Here is a 19,371-nt window from a genome sequence, read left to right on the forward strand (position 1 = left end):
CAGGTGAGTGGATCACACAGTCACTGGTCATTGTTCAAACAAACAGGTTCATGTATGAAACTGCTTGTTTGACTCCCATTATTTTTTTATTTACAGGCCAAACACATTTATAAATTTAATAGTTAATAGTTTTACATATTTTTCATCATCTTGGTGGCTATTGTAAAATTTCAAGTTTTTAAAATGGTTTCATATTGCTGCTTAGCAAACAGCAAATGTAGTCTATACTAAAAATTCACAGACGGACGAACACTGTGTGTGTGTGTGTGTGTGTGGATGTGTATGTGTGTGAGTGTGAGGGGGCGGTGATGATTCAGAAGTCAGATTTCTCACAGGAACAGTCACTTCACTAAAAGCAGAAACACACTGCAGTTGGCTAGTGAGGACAGACTATTCTTTTTTCTCTTTGATGGAGAATTGAATGATTTACAGAAAACTATACAAACTTTCAAATTGAATATTTTATTTTGACTTGCTCACTGCTTTTTCAGTCGGTCTTGAGAAAGTGCGTTATGTCCAGAGTTACCAATCTGTCAAAACTGCGTCAGGAGAGGATGCGGGAGATCAACCTGCGGGTAAGTTGGCATGTTCTCGACTGAGTTCTGCATTAATAATAAAGACTATAGCATCGGTGGCAAGTGTCGGACATATTTTGACGACAGGCAAGAAAGCACTTTTACAAAATCTTGTGATTGTTAGAATGAGTGTTCATTAATACAGTATTGTAGGTCATAGACCGTACCAGTTCATGGTTTTGTCTCCACCCCCACTCACACTTCCTTACTCCTTCACCCGCTTTTGCACTCTGAACCATAAATTTGGTAATTTCCGTGTTGTGACAGAGAGCCAGCTCTTGAAAGACATGAGCACAGGCCTGGCAGATCACTGGGCCTTATGTAGCTGCATGGGTTGCAGCTAAGTCTACATGCAGCATGTAGGTGGTTGTGAGTATGTTTGCTTGTACACTGTGTGCGAGCTCCTAGGACTATATTCGACTATAGCAACTGTTGCCATAGAAATGGCTGTGACTGTGTGCTGTTACCAGTTTCTGTTGAGCTTTCTTGGGGCAACAAAGACATTTCTTTGTTTTGTTTTTTTTGTCTGTCCCATTTGGTTCTTTAGCCGTCAGAATTGTTGTCTGAAGACCAACAAGGATACCAAATGGATTTATTTTGCCAAATGGATCATCACGGCCTTGCCGTATTGGTCCATTTGATTGACCTTTGTTGTTATTATTTATTTTATTTTATTTTCAGTTGTTACCGACGGGACAGACATGACTGGGGGATAGGAAAGGAAGAAAGAAAGATGAAGGAAAAGAAAAACAGAAGAGAAAAGGGACAGTGAGACACTTAAAAAGAGAAAGAAAGAAAAAATCTCCTGGATCACCTGTTGAGAGAAAAAGAAGAGAAAACAAGCAAAAAAAACAAAGCAACATACTAAACACAACACCGTCGCATTAATCTAGCTAAGTGTAAACAGCAGTAAATACTAAATATTGAATGTTATTGTGTAGCACGCAGGACCGACAGCGCACAATGTGCTTTGAAATAGCAGCCAAGAAAGGTGTAGTTTATGTCTATGAACAGTGAACACCTGTGTGCACACCTGTGTGGATCAGCGCGCTTGTATTCAGAAGGTTTCCCCATGTAACGGTCTGCTAGAGGATGTAGAGGGCCATAGCCCCGTCCCCCAGGGCATGAAGCAGGCATGGAGGAGATCCAGGCTCCAGACATCCAGAGGCCCCAGAGTGCGAGAGCCCAAGGAGGACCACTGGAGGGGCATCCGTGCCACCCTCCTGGGAAGGGCTGAGGAGAGCCCCAGACGAGGGGTCACCCAGTAGCCACAGAGCAGAAGCCAGAGGGGGCTGCACTGGCGCGCCCGCCGTCTCTGCCGGAAGCCAGCTGTGCCAGAGTGAACCGAGCCGCAGGCCCAGAGGCCCAAGACCCGAGGGCCCCCCGCGCCCCGGAAGAGGCCTGACCGAGCAACAGGCGCCAGGCCCCGCCAAGTAGTCGCCACGAGTGAGCTGGTACATACCTGAGCGCCCAGCCCTGGACACCAAGAACCACCAACGCACCGAACCCTGAGGGCATCAGTCACCAGCAGGGAGTGTGGTGAGGGGAGATAGGCCTCCATACTTTGGAGGGCCTGGGAGTTCCCAGAGAGGTGGAGTCTAAGACCCGACCTGACATATAGACACAGACAAACAGGCACACACAGACACAAACATGCATTCCCACCCTCATGCACACATATACAAATACTCAGCACTCACCCAACGTAGGGATAGACATATATGCACATGTACACACAATCACACTCCCCAAACAAACTCTATACCCCGGGTCCAGGTACCCTCGCCCCCAGAGGGGGAAACGGCACCTAGACCCAGGAGATGTTACCCTTTCCCCCGGGGTGGAGGCAAGCAGACCGAGAACCGATCTTTCCAAGCTGTTGCATCCAGACTGTGGAATGCACTTCCTTTATTTCTACGGTGTTTGGACTCAGTGGAGACCTTCAAAAAGCAGCTAAAGACATTTTTATTTCAAAAAGCTTTTAATCCTTTTAAAACAAATAGCTTTTAAAGCATTTTGTGACACACGTCTGTGAAAGGTGCTATATAAATAAACTTTACTTACTTACTTATTACAAGGCTTGATGCAGAATTTTCTTTATGTTTTTGTCTTTGACAGGTTAAACCACAATAAATAGCGATAGCATACACATGGTGTGTGTAGTTGTCTGCCTCTTATAACCCGTGATCTTGTGAATTTCATGAGTCCAGCAACTAACCACTCTTACTAGATTGTATCATGTCATCTCAACAAGAACAAAATAAGTTGTTGAATTTCATACAGATCCTTCATGCATCTAGGATGCAGCAGTCTGTCACTGAAGGAGCTCTGCAGTTCAGCAACACTTACATGCATGGGGTGGGAGACTCTGTCCATCAGAGATGTTATTTTGGCCAGAGTCCTTCTGTCTCCCACTGGGTCCAGGGTGCATCCCAGAACAGAGCTGGCCTTCCTGATGAGTTTATCCAACCTCTTCCTCTCAGCTGCCGATAAACTACTGCTCCAACATACAACAGTGTAAAAAATGACGGATGCCACCACAGACTCATAGAAGGTCTTTAAAAGCGGTCCCTGGACTCCAAATGACCTCAGCCGCCTCAGCAGGTAGAGTCTGCTCTGACCCTTCAAGTAAAGAGCATCAGTGTTGTGGCTCCAGTCCAGTTTATTATTCAGGTGAACACCCAGGTACCTATAAGAGTCCACTGTCTCAATGTCCACTCCCTGGATGTTCACCAGTGTCAGTGTGGTGGGTCTGCGTCTCCGGAAATCCACCACCACCTCCTTGGTTTTCCCGGTGTTGATCAGCAGGTGGTTCTGCTGACGTCGTCAGAGAACTTCTGTAGGTGGCAGCGTGGGGAGTTGATGGAGAAGTCTGCAGTGTAGAGGGTGAAGAGGAATGGTGCCAGCACAGTACCCTGTGGGGCCCCCGTACTGCAGACCAGCGACACAGCCTTGTGTCCTCACATACTGTGGGTGGCCTGTGAGGTAGTCCAGTATCCACTGGGACATGTGGTGGTCCACTCCTGATAGCTCCAGCTTGTCCCACAGAACTCGTGGCTGGATGGTGTTGAAAGCACTGGAGGAATCAAAGAACATGATCCTCACAGTGCTTCCAAGCTTCTCCAGGTGAGTCAGAGCTCGGTGCAGGAGGTAGATGATAGCGTCCTCCACCCTGATGCCAGGCTGGTAAGCAAACTGCAGCGGATCCAATGAAGACCTCACCAGGGGGCGCAGATGGTTTAGAACCAACCTCTCGGGGGTCTTCATCAGATGTGATGTCAGGGCTACCGGCCTGTAGCTGCTGAGGTCCTTGGGATGGGAGGTCTTTGGTACCGGTACCACGCAGGAGGTCTTCCACAGCTGTGGTACTTTCCCCAGCGACAGGCTCAGGTTGAACAGATATCCTAAGATGGCACACAGTTCATCTGCGCAGCATCTCAGGAGCCTGGAGCTGATGCCATCTGGACCCTTCCGCACCTTGATCTTGCGAAGCTCGTTCCTCACTTGAAGTGCTGAGATGGAGAGAGGGGATTCTGGGGGAGGGGGGTGTATGTTGGAGTCCACAGAAGCCGGGGGTGGGTGTGATGGCTGGGAGCTGAGAGGTGTGAAGTCCTGAGATGAAGGACAGGCAGTCCCTGAAGATGAGGGAGATTGCAGCAGGGGGGACAATGCTGGGGGAGGGGTGGGTGGTTGATCAAACCTATTAAAATATTTATTTAGGTCATTCACCCACCCCAAGTCTCCTGCAGCCTGGGGGGTTGGTTTTTGTCCTGAGATTGTCTCCAGGCTGTTCCAAACCCCTCTGATGTTGTCCTGTTGCAGCTGCTCTTCCATCTTCCTCCTGTAGTTTTCCTTCCCTTGCCTTATCTTCCATTTCAGCTTCTTCTGAACAACTCTCAGCTCCTGTTTGTCTCCAGATCTAAAGACTCTCTTCTTCTCCTTGAGGAGAGCCTTAATTTCAGGATTTATCCATGGCTTGCTGTTAGAAAAACACCGTACCTTTATGATGGGTAGGGTGTTGTCCACACAGAAGTTCATGTAATCTGTAATGCAGTCTGTGATGCTGTTGAGGTCATCCTCCAAAGGGCTGCAGAGGTTGTCCCACACAGTAGAACGGAAACAGTCCCTCAGGGCCTCTTCAGTCTCTGCCGACCATTTCCTAACTGTGCGTTTCACAACTGGTTCTCTGTGTACTAGAGGTTTATACACAGGCTGGAGATGAACCAGGTTGTGATCTGAGCCCCCCAGGGGAGGGAGAGGTGATGAGCTGTATGCCTCCTTGGTGTTGGTATACTTGGTGTTGACGGTGACTTGTGACTAAACCTTAACCTACCCCTAACCATAACCTTAAGAAGTATTCCGGATGGGTGAGAGAATCCATCCGACCTGACAAACCATCCTACCCGTTGTTTCTGCGCATGCGCACAACACGAAATTAAGTGCCAAACCATCCTACCTTTGTGAATGTTACCTACAAGCATACTTTAACGGGTAAAATGAAGTGGCAAACCATCCTGGCTTTATAACTATGAGCTACAAGCATACTCTGATGGGCAAAGTTAAGTGACAAACCGTCATACCTACTTAAATTTGTGCTGGAATTACTCTGCGACAGCAGAAATGTGCATAAACTACTTACGGTAGGACGTTTTGCCAAAGTAGGATGGTTTGTCAGAACACTGGAAGTATATCATATACATGGTGATGGTTGTGATTATTACTAGTTAACGTTAAAGGGATGGTTGGCTCAACAGAGCTCTGACTGTTTGTCAGCCTGGCTACAGTGCTGCAGAGAAACCTAGGGCTGTTCTTATTTACTTCAATCAGTGATGAATAATAAGATGTTCTAGCTTTATGGAAGATATTACAACATTGCATTTGTTTATGGCCAAGTTAGCTGAAAGTGTAGTTTAGTAATAATTCTGCTTCCCTGATAAATTGCTCCTCTTTCATCTCAATCTGTCTTTAGACTCATGCTATGATGTAAATAAGCAGAACTAATTTTACAGATGTTAAGTAGCAGATTCAGTGCATAAGCTCTACTTTCTCTCAGTAAATGTATGTGAACAAGTATTTTGTATCCAGGGAGTATTTTTACATTCTGTTTCATTTTCAGAATAAAGAGCGAGAGCGCATGAGGGAGCGAGAGAAAGCTGCAAGGGAGAGTGTGGTGCTCAAGCCCAATGGTCACCTTTTTACATCTCTGACAGTGTCAGGAACCACACTCTGCTCAGCATGCAACAAGAGTATTACTGCAAAGGAGGCTCTCTGCTGCCCTAGTAAGTAACACTCTAGTTATTCCACCACTGTCTCATCATTATGCTTTATATAGTGAGAGGCAGCTAGACGAGCGTAGTTCAGAAAGTTGTTATTTTATTGTGAGTATGACGATAAAGCTAGAGACACAAACCTCAGAACAAAGTTCTCTCTATGTCTAAAAACACAGGATGTGCAGTGAGTTATGCGTCACCTCTATCTTGCTTTTTTAGTATCTGGTCCCTTTTTATCAACTGAATTAGACTTTAAAAGGAGGGAGACAGGCGGGGTATTTTAAGGCCATTACATTAATATTTAATTCTTAAATTAAACTGATGAAGAGACCTGGTTCCACTCTTATTTTGAATCAGTCTTCACTTCAGTCACAGGAAACAGAGAAGTAACAGAGAAAACCCAACAATCACATATCCTTTTATGAGCAAGCACTTTGACAACAGCGCGGAGGAAAACTCCCTTTAAAACAGGAAGAAACGCCCAGCACACCCAGGCTCAGGGAGGGGCGGCCGCCGACCGTGACCGCATCATGACTACATCAGCAGTCACAGTAGTGCTGATATTTTCAGAATCTTTATTATAATTTGATGACTGAAGAAATAAAGAGCAGTCAGTGAACACAGTTTCAATCACCAAATTAAATAGCCTGTCAAAATACAACAATAGGAGTTTTTGCTATTTGTTTTTGTCACAGTGTGATGATGACAGCTCAGTCCACTCTTATTCTCAAGTGTCAGTGCTTGGATCAAAGCTACTGGTTGGCTGCAGGCTGTGTGTGCCCTCATGCACAGTATATGCCATAATAAACTATCGCTCACAGCTTATCATGTGTGAAAAAACATGGTTACTGTTGTTAAGTGAAGTATGTTTTAATCTAAACTGTGAGCCATGGCCCCAAACAAGTTGTCATCAGTGCATACGAGTTTCTGTAACCTGTTTCTTACTTTAACATTTCATTCCCGTCCATATCCGTACATTTATACAGCATCACTTTTTTGCCCACTGAGGACTGATGTGTTTTCACATCACAGTTGTTGGTTTAACCAGTGGGTTCCTTTGCCCTCTTGATGTTTTAAAAATGTAGGTAAAATAAGCACTGAATAGGCTCTGGATAAATAAAGAAGCGGAGCCTCCCAGATTACGTTTTAAAACCGCTGACAGTGAAAATGGTGACTAAAGAGATTATTTTGGTTGTGGATGTGATTATAGTGAAAGATCTGTGTCTGATGAATTTGTTGATTTAACTGCATGTTTTATGTTCCTCACTGTTTATTTTGCCTCTTGTGTCTTCATTTACTCCAGCATGCAGTGCCACTATCCACAACCGATGTCGAGATACTTTGCCAAACTGTGCCAAAATGAAACAGAGGGTAAGACAGACATCACTACTAATCACAGTTTCTACAAAAACCTAAGAGTCTCTGTATATCAGTTTGAACACGTGTTCTTCATCCGTCTGGTCTGGGTGAGGCTGAGCTTGTTCAGATGCATGGTCATCTAATTTTGGGGGTGTTCTTCTTGTTTCCTAAGCACTGGCAGTGTCCAGAGTGTCCTGTTGTATCCATCACTGAGTGGCTGTGTGTGTGAATAGGTCAGTGTGGCTGAGAGCTCTTGTGCAAAAGAGCTTCAAGCAGTGACTAAGATTAGCTAAATGCTGTTTAATTTACTGATCTCACAGACATGTCACAGATTTAGAGTTACAGTTACCAAGTAAAACAGTGATGTTATAGTCAAACCAACAGACACTGCACTAGTGAATCCAAGCAACGGAAGAGTTTTGTACTTCTTTTGTATTTAAAGGTATCAGATCACTTTTTAGAACGATGGTCTTTGGTTACTCAGAAATTATGAATCACAGCCTGTAACAGTTCATCAAGAATACTAATCGTTTTTGTCAAATTGTGGACGTAGTGCTGCTGAAGTTTACATGTAACACTGAAAGTCTGCACTTCAGTATCTGTGCTGTCCAGATACTTACTGATCTAAACGTATTTCTATTCTGAATAGTTCCCAATAGTTCCAGCTGTGCTCCCTGCTGTTTCCTGTCTCCCTGTTTGTGTCATAGTCTTTGTCTCTAGTTCTGTGGATTCTGTTCTTGTACTGTTAGTGTTTCTGCGGTTCCTGTAGTGCTGTAGTTCCAAGCTCAGAGACATTTCCTAGCGTTACAGTGTTCCCTCATGAACAGCCTCTTGGATTACAATGTCACCAGGGTTTTAATAGTTTTGCAATTTTCATTAGTTTTTATTTTTATTTAGTTTTGACTTCAGATTTTCAATTTTATATCAGTTTTAATTAGTTTTTACCATTTGTTTGCTAGTTTAGTTTAGTTTAAATTTTTTTGAAAATCCTTAGTTTCAGTTTAGTTTTGATTAGTTTCAGTTATAGTTTTAGTCGTGTTTGCAATAATTAAGTGTAACAAAATCCCAGTTTCATCATATCAGTCATGCTCTTCTGCTTATCCTTGGGTATGTTGCTATTCCAGCTACCATACCCTGCACCCTGGACAGGTCGCCAGTCTGTCGCAGGGCTAACACGCAGAGACAGACAACTCACAGTCCCACCTATGGGGAACCTATGGGTTCTTTAAAAAAATAAAAAGAGGGCAGATGAAGAACCATTGATAGCAGGCAACTATAAAAAATATATCTTGGCCCCAATGAGACTATTAACTCTTGCAGCACCGGGTGCATTGCTAAACTTTTTGAAGACTCACACAGTTGTGTAGATATCCCAGTCTCAATAAACATATTCACCAACGCTTCCTCTCGCTTGTGATGTTCCTGCGAATTGACCAACCAGCAGCCATCGGCTCGCTGTTGGAAGCACTGCATTAATGTTTTTTGTGGAGTTGTCTCGGGATGCATCACGCTGCCTTGCGCGGGGTTGGCTTCTGTTTCTGGGGATGAGGGTTGGGCGTGCTCCCTTACCTTCTCAAGGTAAGCTAGGTTAGCCTTCTTGTGCGAGCTTTTCAAGCGCACTTTAAGGTTTGTGGGATTATTTTCCCTTTAGAAATGTCCCGCATAATTTGTCTCTTTCCACTACAAGACACTTGCTTTATCTAAAACACAATCATATTCAAAGTAATCCGAAATTGGACTCTGGCGATTTCTCCCGACTTTTGCTGACGTGATTCTGCGCGTGGACGGAGCAGCGACACAGACGACTCGACTAACGTACTGCCACCTGCTGGCATAATGAGACACAGCAGGAAAAAACCTGGAAACTACACTTCATTTTCACCCTCGACTATTGTATGACACACACACATCAATGAAAACTAAACACATTTTTGCTATAAATTCAGTTAATTTTAGTTAGTTTTGTGAACACTCATTACAGTTTTAGTTAGTTTTCTTTTTGTTGCAAAGTCTTGTTTTTATTTTTATTTCCGTTAACGAAAATGTTTTTTCACTTCTAGTTTTCGTTATTTCGTTAGTTTTCGTTAACGATAATAACCTTGAAAGTCACTGTCAATAAAAGGTTGTTTTAGTTCCTTTTATTTATTCCTAACAGTTTGCTTTTGGGTTCTCAATCAACATTAAATATAATGAATAGTGAATTTATTCTGGTAGCTAAACTGACCTAAAAAGCTCTCTTTGTTTCATTTTTTGCGCTCCTGTAATTGTAGTTTTTGTCCTTTCAGCAACAGAAGACGGCCCTGATGAAGAACAATGTTCCACTGCGTGCAAAAAGTAAGAACAATGGAACAAATCTAAGAAATGAACTGCATACTCTGCCTCACTCTTGTCCTGTCTTCTTTCCTTCCTCCCTCCTATCCATCTCTTTCTAGAACATACTAATCTTTCTGATTAGTATGTTCCTCCGTCATCATTAAAATCCTCTTTAGCTTGCTAACATGTTGGAATATTTTTCCCGTTCTTCTGCTAATTCTCTTTACAATACAACTATTTTTTCTTCTCAGCTCAAGGAATGCGGGAACGTCCAACCTCAGCTATTTACCCCTCTGAAAGCTTCCGACAATCTCTGCTCAGATCACGCCGTGGCCGCTCTCACCTATCCCTGTCCAAGAGTGTCTCCACCAACAACATCGTAGGGTGGGTCATAAACATAGAGCGAATATTAGTGTTGCTCTGTTGTTTGGTTAAAGTTACCTGAGGTCATCAGTGCACGCTGGTTTGCTGGATGAAGGACAGAAACCAGTCACATCCACTAGTTTGGATTTGGATTGGCTTTGTCGAATGTTCAGTGAACACCAAGAATGCATAAAAAGCAGGACAGGAAATGATCTTTTAAAAACACAGTATGTGTCCTTAACTGTGGTCACTCACTGTCACCTGGTGGGACAGGAAAGGTCATGAAGCTAATTTAAGATGATTTTGAACTGCAACCATGAGTATTCATAACGCTTGCTTTCCCCGAACAGGTGAATGTTTTTGATGAGTGAGGCACAGAACAGACTGTGACTGACAGACAGATGATGATGAGGCAAAGATTATCCATCTTCATGCTACAGTCACTGACAATGATAAAAATGTATTAATATAGGTTTTGTAAATGCTCACAGGGACAGTGTGATAATATCTCAGATTGCAAAACATTTACTCTGCTCCACCTGATTTGAATTCAGCTCAGTTCAGTTTAATTATACGATACAAAATCACAACAGCAGCTGCCTCAAGGCACTTTATATTGTAAGACCCCACAATACTGAGAAAACCCCAACAAGCACTTAGCGACAGTAGGAAGCAAAAACTGTGAAGGCCTGAGACCCAGACTAAGACATGCAAACTGGACACAGAGACCGGTGGGGGTTACAGGAGGCACACATGGCCCCCTGTGAAGTCGTGCGAACAGTGCAGCCTTGTTGCTCTTTTTCTGTGACACATACACCCAAAAAGAACAACAAACCTTCAAAAAAGATAATCTATCTATTACAAACCCTCCATTCCATGTTTGTTCGAAACTAAAGAGCTCATCCACGGTGTCTGGGATTGACAATAATTTGTTGAGTTTGTGCTGGCAATTTATACGGCTCCATGTTAAGATATATACACGAGGAAATTTTCAGTTAACCCTCACAAACTTAGTTGGAAACTGTCAGTTTCAGTATGTCTGTCAATCAAAACACTAACATTCCCAACTCCAAAATGTGTGAGTTGGTGTACAGCCAGTGAAATCTCTATGCATTAAACACCACTGTTCAAGGTACCTCTTATTATTTTAGCATTTTGGCTCTGTTTGGTTCTCCAGTTTGTTCGCCACTACATTTATTTCATGCACAATAGTTAGGCACCAATAATACCTGCATGCATGTGTGTGCTGCAGGTCGCTGAATGATGATGCTCCCCTGGGACTACGCAGAATTCTCTCCCAGTCTACAGACTCCCTCAGCTTCAGAAACAGAACGATGTCGATGGAGTCGCTCAATGATGACGGTATCGCAAACATCCAAGCAACACAAAATCTTAGGCAGCTCCATATGTTCACAGTCAGTTAGTGAGTTATTAATTATACATGTATGTTATATACTCACAAGTCTGCAGGCCAAAGACTGGTCATTCTTCCAGCAACATCATAATGCACTGGACTGTAGTAGAAAACAAACCAGAACAGTTCATGAAGTCCATTTTCACCCAGAGAACTAATGCTGCTGATTAGATATGTGCATAAATGAGCAGTTGAACAGGTGTACCTGGAGAATGTAGGTATTTAAAAAAGAAATTCCTTGTGACTATTTTCCACATAGAAAGTAAGGGCTGAATGGGAGACTGCAAAGAGTACAAGTTCCAATAATGTGTCTGATAGTTTATGGATTAATAAGGTGGAGAGAACGCCAGTTCCAAAACTGCAGTTTGGAACTGGCGTTCTCTCCACGCCTGCACACCTTCTTATTGTAATATTGTGACAAATGAATGCATGTTACCAGAATTTAAGCAAGCTTATCAACATCAATGCATTTTTGGTGCTTAACTTTAATAGATAAATGCTTAACTACTAGTAGTTGGGGGTGGCTGCAGCTCAGGAGGTGGAGCAGGTGTCCACTAACTGGAAGGTTGGTGGTTTGATCGGCCAAATATCCTTGGGCAGGATACGGACCCCAAGTTGCATCCATCAGAGTATGAATGTGTGTGAATGCTAGATAGGAAGCACTGTCATATAAAAAAATAAGTGCTTGTATAAATGGCTGAATGACCCCGGTTGTATAAAGCGCTTTGAGTGCTCGGGTAGAGTAGAAAAGTGCCATATCTGATTAGTAATAAGATCCTCATAAACAGCATTTTCTTCCTGAATGTAGTGGAATACAACTGTACAGCAGTATAAGTGAAACGTGACACATTTCTAAGCAGTGTTGGGTAAGTTACTTTAAATTAGTAACTTAGTTACATTACTAGTTACTTCTCTAAAAAAGTAACTCAGTTACTTCAAGTTACTCGTTACTTTCAAAGTAACTAGTTACTAGGGAAAGTAACTTTGGTTTTACTCAGAATTCTCTTGTTAAGGTGTTGCTTCCGTAACTGGATACCCAGCAAGATTGCCAGTCTTCTAGCTTGCTTACTTGCCACAAGTGCACTGTGCCACCTACCAATAGAAAGGAAAAAATAATGTGCATATTTCCACGAGAGAAATCCCACGCCTGGACCGTCGTTGACCGCCGCCATGATTCTAGCCTGCTTTTTACATCCAACACAAAAACTGCAGTCGTGGTGCTTTTGATTGTACTCAGAACTTGGAAATTCTGCCTTCTGAATAGGAAGATGTAGGTAACACCAGACTGCAGATGAGCTGCATACAGAGCTGGACTGGGACAAAAAAATCGTCCCGGGCATTTTGACTAGAGACCGGCCCACCATTATAGGAAAAATCATAAAGCCTTTGAATGAAAACAAACACTGTTGTGACAGTGATGTACACTGTTCTGATGGTATATATGTATCAATCTATCAATTGTTTGTTGTAAGACTCAGATAATTCTTTTTTTAAAAGCGAGACATTTTAAATGAGAATAAGAAAGAAAAGTATTTCCTTGTCCCCCCCTCTCCCTGTTAATGTCCTACCTGGCCCCCTGGCGACACTTTGCTAGACCCGCCCCTGCACAGTTACCAGCTGTCAGCTACGTAGAAAAGGATGCTGGTGTTGTTTGTCTCTCAGAAACAGTTCATAACTTCCCTTCAACTCATTCATGTCACCTAAAAGGTAAACCTGTTTCTCCATCACCTGTTCAGCTCTGATGATTCAGTAAGGACATCTCCTGGTTTCATCTGCATGTTTCCCTCTCACCAGATAACCAAACTGATATCATGACCAGCAGCTTTACAGCTGTGGCTCCAGCAAACATCAGCTGATACTAGAAATTAATATTAAATAAATTCTAACAACAGCTGATCAAGCAAGCAAGCAAGCAAGCAATTTATTTATATAGCACTTTCGGATCAGCCCCCAGCTGAACACAAAGTGCTGTACACTTGACATGCCAGAGTGATACATTGAACATGTTAAAAAATAAGAAAAATAATAATATTACCAAAAAAAAAAAAAAAAAAAATAATAATATATATAATAATTATATATATATATATATATATATATATATATATATATATATATATATATATATATATATATATATATATATATAAAAAATGATTATTAAAATGACATTAAAATAAATAAAATTAGCACAAATAGCAAAGACAATAATAAAATAGTATAAAAAATGATGATGAGAATTACATTTAAAACAATAAAATCAGCACATTAGATCAAAACAATAAAATCAATAAAATTGGGTCAGACTGTGTCATATGCCAAGGAATAAAAATGGGTTTTAAGATGTGTTTTAAAAGTGGACAGTGAAGGGGCCTCTCTAATGTGCTGGGGCAGACTGTTCCACAGATTAGGAGCAGCAATAGAGAAGGCCCTGTCCCCTCTGAGCTTCCTCTTGGACCTGGGTACCTCCAGGAGCAGCTTGTCAGCTGACCTGAGAGACCTGGGGGGTGAGTAAGGATGGAGAAGCTCAGAGAGGTAAGTTGGGGCAAGACCGTTTAAACATTTAAACACAAACATGAGAATTTTAAAATGAACTCTAAGATATACAGGCAGCCAATGGAGTGAAGCCAGGATGGGAGTTATGTGTGGATCAAGCTTAAACGTGCTGCTGTTGTTTAGCACAACATCCGCTGGTTTCCTCTTTCTGGCGCAAAGTGGGCGATAAATAAACAAAAGAGAAAAGCCGATCAGCTGATCATTGATCAGTTTCGTGATTGAAGTAGAAACGGGAGAGGATGAGAGAAGAAGAGGCAGCTGTGCAGCTCCAGCTTTGTGTCTTTTTCATTGTAGCTGAAGTCCGGGACAAACTGTGTTCCTTTTCACCTCAGTACGAAACGCGTAATATTTTCTCTGAATACCAGACGATTCTGTTTTTTAGGGGACGGTTGGAAACTCTAATAATTAACCGTATGAACAAAATAAAGTTCAACATCAGTAACATAGCACCCACCCAGCTGTATAGAAACTCCGTCATGCTAGCTAGCACGCAGTACGAAAATGTCAGCATACCGAAAATAAACTCCACCTAAACTTGGTTTATATCTGACCCAGATAGACTGCAGGTCATAACTTCTTACCTGAAGTTCAGTTCACCTGACACGCGGACCGGCGGCCGCTTCGGGTCTCTCCTCTTGCCTCCCTTTTCCTTCATCCACCTGCTGGCTTCCACCACTTGCTAATGTTACTGAATCTGTGGAAGCTCCGCGATATCCACCACACGAAGTAACGAATAACGAGCCTATCTAAATCCCAGTAACGAGTAACGCGTTCCTGGTTGTGGCATAATAACTAGTTACCGTGCTCATTACCACAATAATAACGTAGTTACTGTAACGCGTTACTTAATAACGCGTTAGTCCCAACACTGTTTCTAAGACATGAAGAGGTCGTTAAGTCTTCAAACCTTCAGAATACAGGAGAAAGCTCAAGTCGTCTGTTCAAACTTTTGTCTTCAGTCTACAATAATCTCTCATATAATAATAGTAAAATAAAACAATAATCTGTGAGTCTGCAGTCTTTCATACTGATCTTCTTTTCCTCTTTAGGAGAACTGTACTACGCTTCTGTCCTGGAGGAGATCGAGCTTGAGGGCCAGGACTTTAAGGCGGACTCGTGGAGCATGGCTGTGGATAGCAGCTACTTACAGACACATCGCAAAAATGTTATCAAGAGGCAGGATGTCATCTATGGTGACAAAAACATGATCTATTTTTCATCATTTCTGCCTTATATGCAGACGTTCAGTCTATTTCTAAACTTTATACATGTGTTTGCATATGGACACACATAGAAAGCAAATCAGTATGTCACCGTTTAGAAATATGTAATGGTTGTCATTTAAAAATGTCGTATGCATCTCATCTCACCTTTGTTATACATGTGTGTGTATCTCTTAGAGCTGATCCATACAGAGCTGCACCACATGCAGACACTGCAGATCATGGAGAGGGTGTTTCGACAAGGCATGCTGGAGGAGCTTCAGTTAGAGCCCAGCACCGTGCATGCCATGTTTCCCTGCCTGGACCAGCTCATCAAGATACATTCCCAGTTTCTGGCACAACTTCTCCTGCGGCGCAAGAACAGCCTGCAACCTGGATCCAACCACAATTACACCATTCATCAGCTGGGGGATATTCTAGTAGAGCAGGTTTGTGATTCTGCTGACTTTCCCTTACTGACTCACATTCACAATAACGTGACTTGTTTGTGTGTTCTTCTGCCAGTTCTCAGGCCAGTCTGCAGATGACATGCAGAAGACTTATGCTGAGTTCTGTAGCCGACACTTAAAGGCTGTCAAATTATACAAGGAGCTGCTCGCTAAAGACAAGAAGTTCCAGTTCTTTATACGGGTAGGAGACACATGCATGGACATATGTATATGTTAACGACTGTACCGACCTACCAAGACTTGTTCCAATTATACTTCCTAATTATTATTTCACCTTCCTCCGTCTCTTCCTCATTTTGTTATTGGGACTGCTGGCCTTCCTGCTGCACTTCTCCATAGCAACAATAAGCATAAGTAAATAATTGGTTTACTTGGCACCTACAATGTTTCATACTGAAGGCATTTTAATTTTACTAAGAGATCTTCAATAAGAAGATATGTATGAAAGAACAAAACTCTACAGTGAAAAGTCACTCAGGAGTGCATAGACCAAAGATGTAGATCATGTCAGAGGAGAGCTAAAGGGTTTGAATGAGCATGTCTGAAAGACATAATTAAGGAACCAGATGTGGCTGCTATAATTGGCTAACAAAGGGCAAAAATGCTGTTTAAGAACAAGAGGAGACGTTCAAGAAAAAGAAAACACAGCTTCAATTGAAGAGTGGAGGAAATGCTTCATCGGTACCTAAGATAAATTCACTGCCCCCTAAAATTAAGAGAACACTTGGAAAACACATCAGATCTCAATGGGGAAAACATTCATGCTGGATACTGATACTGGTATAGACTGGTAATGAGTTAGGAATGAAAGGATGCCTCACTGTTTGATGGAATGAAATGAAATTATGAACCTACAGACGGCTGAATTTAAAGAATGGCGCAGCAGGCTATTCCATTTTACTAACGGTACTCAGGAGTTTGCATGACTGACAATGTTGGGACATGCTCCTAATGAGACTACAGATGGTGACCTGGGGGATCTGCTTTTACATCTTGCCTGCATATTTGCGCCAGATAAAGCGCACCAGGAGCAACCCAGTTACCCACTGCACCGGTGCAGGGTACAGTGGGGCAGAGGAATTCCCACTGATACTTAACGACGGTCAGGATCGCGTTGCTCAGCCTGTAGAGGTCTGTGTGTGAATTCTTTTCCTCCCATTGATATCTGATGTTTTTTCCAAGTGTTCTGTTTATCAGGCAGTGAATTTATCTTAGGTACTGATGAAGCACAGACATGCCACCCCAGACCATCACTGGCCCACCACTAAACTTGTCCAGGCAGCAGAGTGTTCCCCACGGCTTCTCCGGGTCCTCTTACGTATGTTACGTGTGTTCAGTGTGAACCTGCACTTATCTGTGGACAGCACAGGATACCAGGGTGGACCTGCCAATTCTGCTATTCTATGACAAATGCCAATCATGCACTCACACATACAGTGTTGATACAGTTAGCACAGGGCCAACTAGGCATTGTCGCGCCCTCAGGCCACCCTCATGGAAGCTGGTTGAAACCATGACTTCTTGGAGAAAAGTCATACCTTTGACTTCAGCTCTGCTGAATGTATGATTCCAACTGATCGCTTTTAAATAATATTGAAAAATTCCTTTCTGTCTCTTAGCAGCAGGTGAGTCGAGGACCCTTGCTACGTTGCCATGGTGTTCAAGAGTGCATCTTATTGGTGACTCAGCGGATGTTCAAGTATCCTGCACTTATTCAGCGCATTCTGGACAACACAACTGGTGACTCATCCCAGTCATCTGCCTCCTTCTTTTTTTCAGATCTACCATGTCACTAGAAAATTAAAAAATGCTAGTTTTCACATTTAACTAACATTTATGGTTCCACACAACGAAGCAAAACCAGGCTTCAATGTGAACCTTTTCCTCTTCTCCATTTTTCTGTTATTTACTGTAAACTTAACCCTTTAACACCCAGGGTAATATATTTGGTACATAAAACCTTTGTGAGTTGGATTTAGTGAACTAAAACTCATATATGCAAATTCATATTTCTTTCTTTCTTTTGAAAAAATTGTCAGAAGATGAAATTCAATCTTCACAGTTTTACTGAAATTAGAGATGAATCTGATGATTGTTTCTATTTGAGCAAGTTAACATGCAAAGATGTTTGCTTGTTTTTTATCCAGATGATGAAGAAGAAGCTTCCTCTGTGGCCCAGGCTCTACTGATGATCAGAGAACTTCTTAGTTCAATAGACCAACAGGTACTGAAGTGTTCGCTCCCTGTGCAATAATCTGTGTCATTCATTCTCTTCATATTCAAATTCAAATATCAGCAAACTCACAAGGAATTTGTTCTTTTATAAATCTTACACATTCAGACGTCAAGTACAAGTCAGTGCAAACACTCATTCTTCCTAAATGACACTTAGATGAGGTCTTTAGATCTCTAGCTAGTTTTTAGCTAGTGCTAACAGCCTAGCATTCATGTGTTCTTAGCTCTCCTACCTCAGCCGTAAAGTGGACAACTTTCACTAACCAAAGAGAGGATTTGTATATTTACAGGACAAACAATTCCCTGCTCTGTTTGACAGGCTCTAAACTTCCACACAAGTTTTTTTAGCTCATACTCGAGATCTTTGTTTATTTCTAAGACTGATTTACTTCTGTTTTTTATCTACTGAAAAATCTCATTGTATTTTCTGTCTTATAATGTATTATACTGTAATACAGTCATAATATGTAGTATTTATTAGTTTCAATAGAATAACATTTAGTAATAAGACCTTACTACTACTATTGTTACTATTACTATTCCTCTACTTTTACTAAAAAAACTCAGTAAAACTCAGCTTAATTTTTAAATACTTAGACCATTAATGAGCTCAAAGCATACCACTAAAAACAGACAATGCATGAGAATGAATAATATTACATTAAGTACTAATATGGTTACTCAGGGGTTAACGTGGGCTTTAGCAGGCACTGCCACACATGAGCGTCCTATCTCAGATGTTTCAGTGTGTTGTGAGGAAAAGAATGATTTTAAAATAAGTCCCGTTTGTTTTTTGAACATCTCAGTCTCTCTCTGATGTCCTCATTTCTAACTTTGTCCATCCTGGTAACTCCAAATGAAAACCTGACCATCCAGCACCTCTGGCTCCACCTCCTGTCAAACTATAGATGACAGCAGGTCTTGCTACCATTCTGTAAACCTTCCTGTTCATGTTGACTCCTGTCCTTCTGTCACAAATCACCCACCACACTCATCTCAGCCCACTCCACCCTGCCTGTGCTCTCGTCTTCATTCTAGTACACTGTCTATTCCCTGAGATGGTTGACCCTTGGTACTTAAACCCATCTACCGTCACCATCTTTAATCTTTGTATGTTCATCTTTCCGCCTGACTCCCTCCAATTCACACACATTTATTTTGTCTTGCTTCAAGTGATGTTCATTCCTCTTCTCTTCAGAGCACACCTCCACCTCCATCACCGTTTCAAAATGGATGTTACAAATCTCCTTGTAACATCCATTTGAGCCGACTCAGATTAGCTCGCTGGTTCATTCAGATGTTAATTTAATAATTAATCAAACTGAAAATGTAAGATTGAATTTCCTGTCGACAGATGGACGATCTGGAGAAAACACAGCGGCTTCAGGAAATCCATGCCAAGCTTGACCCAAGGGCTGAGGCCATAGTACGGGATGGAGGAATATTTAAAGCTGGAGAGTTACTCCGAAGGAGACTTATCCGTGAAGGGACCCTTTTCTGGAAAACTCCAGGATCACGACTCAAAGGTACACAACAATTGGGTGATTAATATTTAATAAAATAAACATAATACAACAGGTAGACACTGACTATTGTCCTATTACTAGCTGTCTT

The 19,371-nt window shown here is 42.2% G+C and overlaps 1 protein-coding gene across 1 annotated transcript in view; it reads left to right on the forward strand.

The window, feature by feature from the left end:
* Nucleotides 1–458: 458 nt before the first annotated feature.
* The window catches only part of arhgef1a (Rho guanine nucleotide exchange factor (GEF) 1a), a 40,377-nt gene continuing 21,464 nt past the window's right edge, over nt 459–19,371 (forward strand). Inside the window, exons 1-12 of the mRNA XM_065469955.1 lie at nt 459–575; nt 5,692–5,854; nt 7,149–7,216; nt 9,490–9,538; nt 9,769–9,901; nt 11,133–11,242; nt 14,900–15,043; nt 15,251–15,501; nt 15,578–15,703; nt 17,142–17,262; nt 17,670–17,746; nt 19,112–19,283. Of these exons, the coding sequence (XP_065326027.1) occupies nt 513–575; nt 5,692–5,854; nt 7,149–7,216; nt 9,490–9,538; nt 9,769–9,901; nt 11,133–11,242; nt 14,900–15,043; nt 15,251–15,501; nt 15,578–15,703; nt 17,142–17,262; nt 17,670–17,746; nt 19,112–19,283 (1,477 nt within the window). The 5' untranslated portion in view covers nt 459–512. The remainder of the gene's footprint in view (nt 576–5,691; nt 5,855–7,148; nt 7,217–9,489; nt 9,539–9,768; nt 9,902–11,132; nt 11,243–14,899; nt 15,044–15,250; nt 15,502–15,577; nt 15,704–17,141; nt 17,263–17,669; nt 17,747–19,111; nt 19,284–19,371) is intronic.

The sequence above is a fragment of the Pelmatolapia mariae genome, linkage group LG22, assembly GCF_036321145.2.
Source record: "Pelmatolapia mariae isolate MD_Pm_ZW linkage group LG22, Pm_UMD_F_2, whole genome shotgun sequence".
NCBI lineage: Eukaryota > Metazoa > Chordata > Actinopteri > Cichliformes > Cichlidae > Pelmatolapia > Pelmatolapia mariae.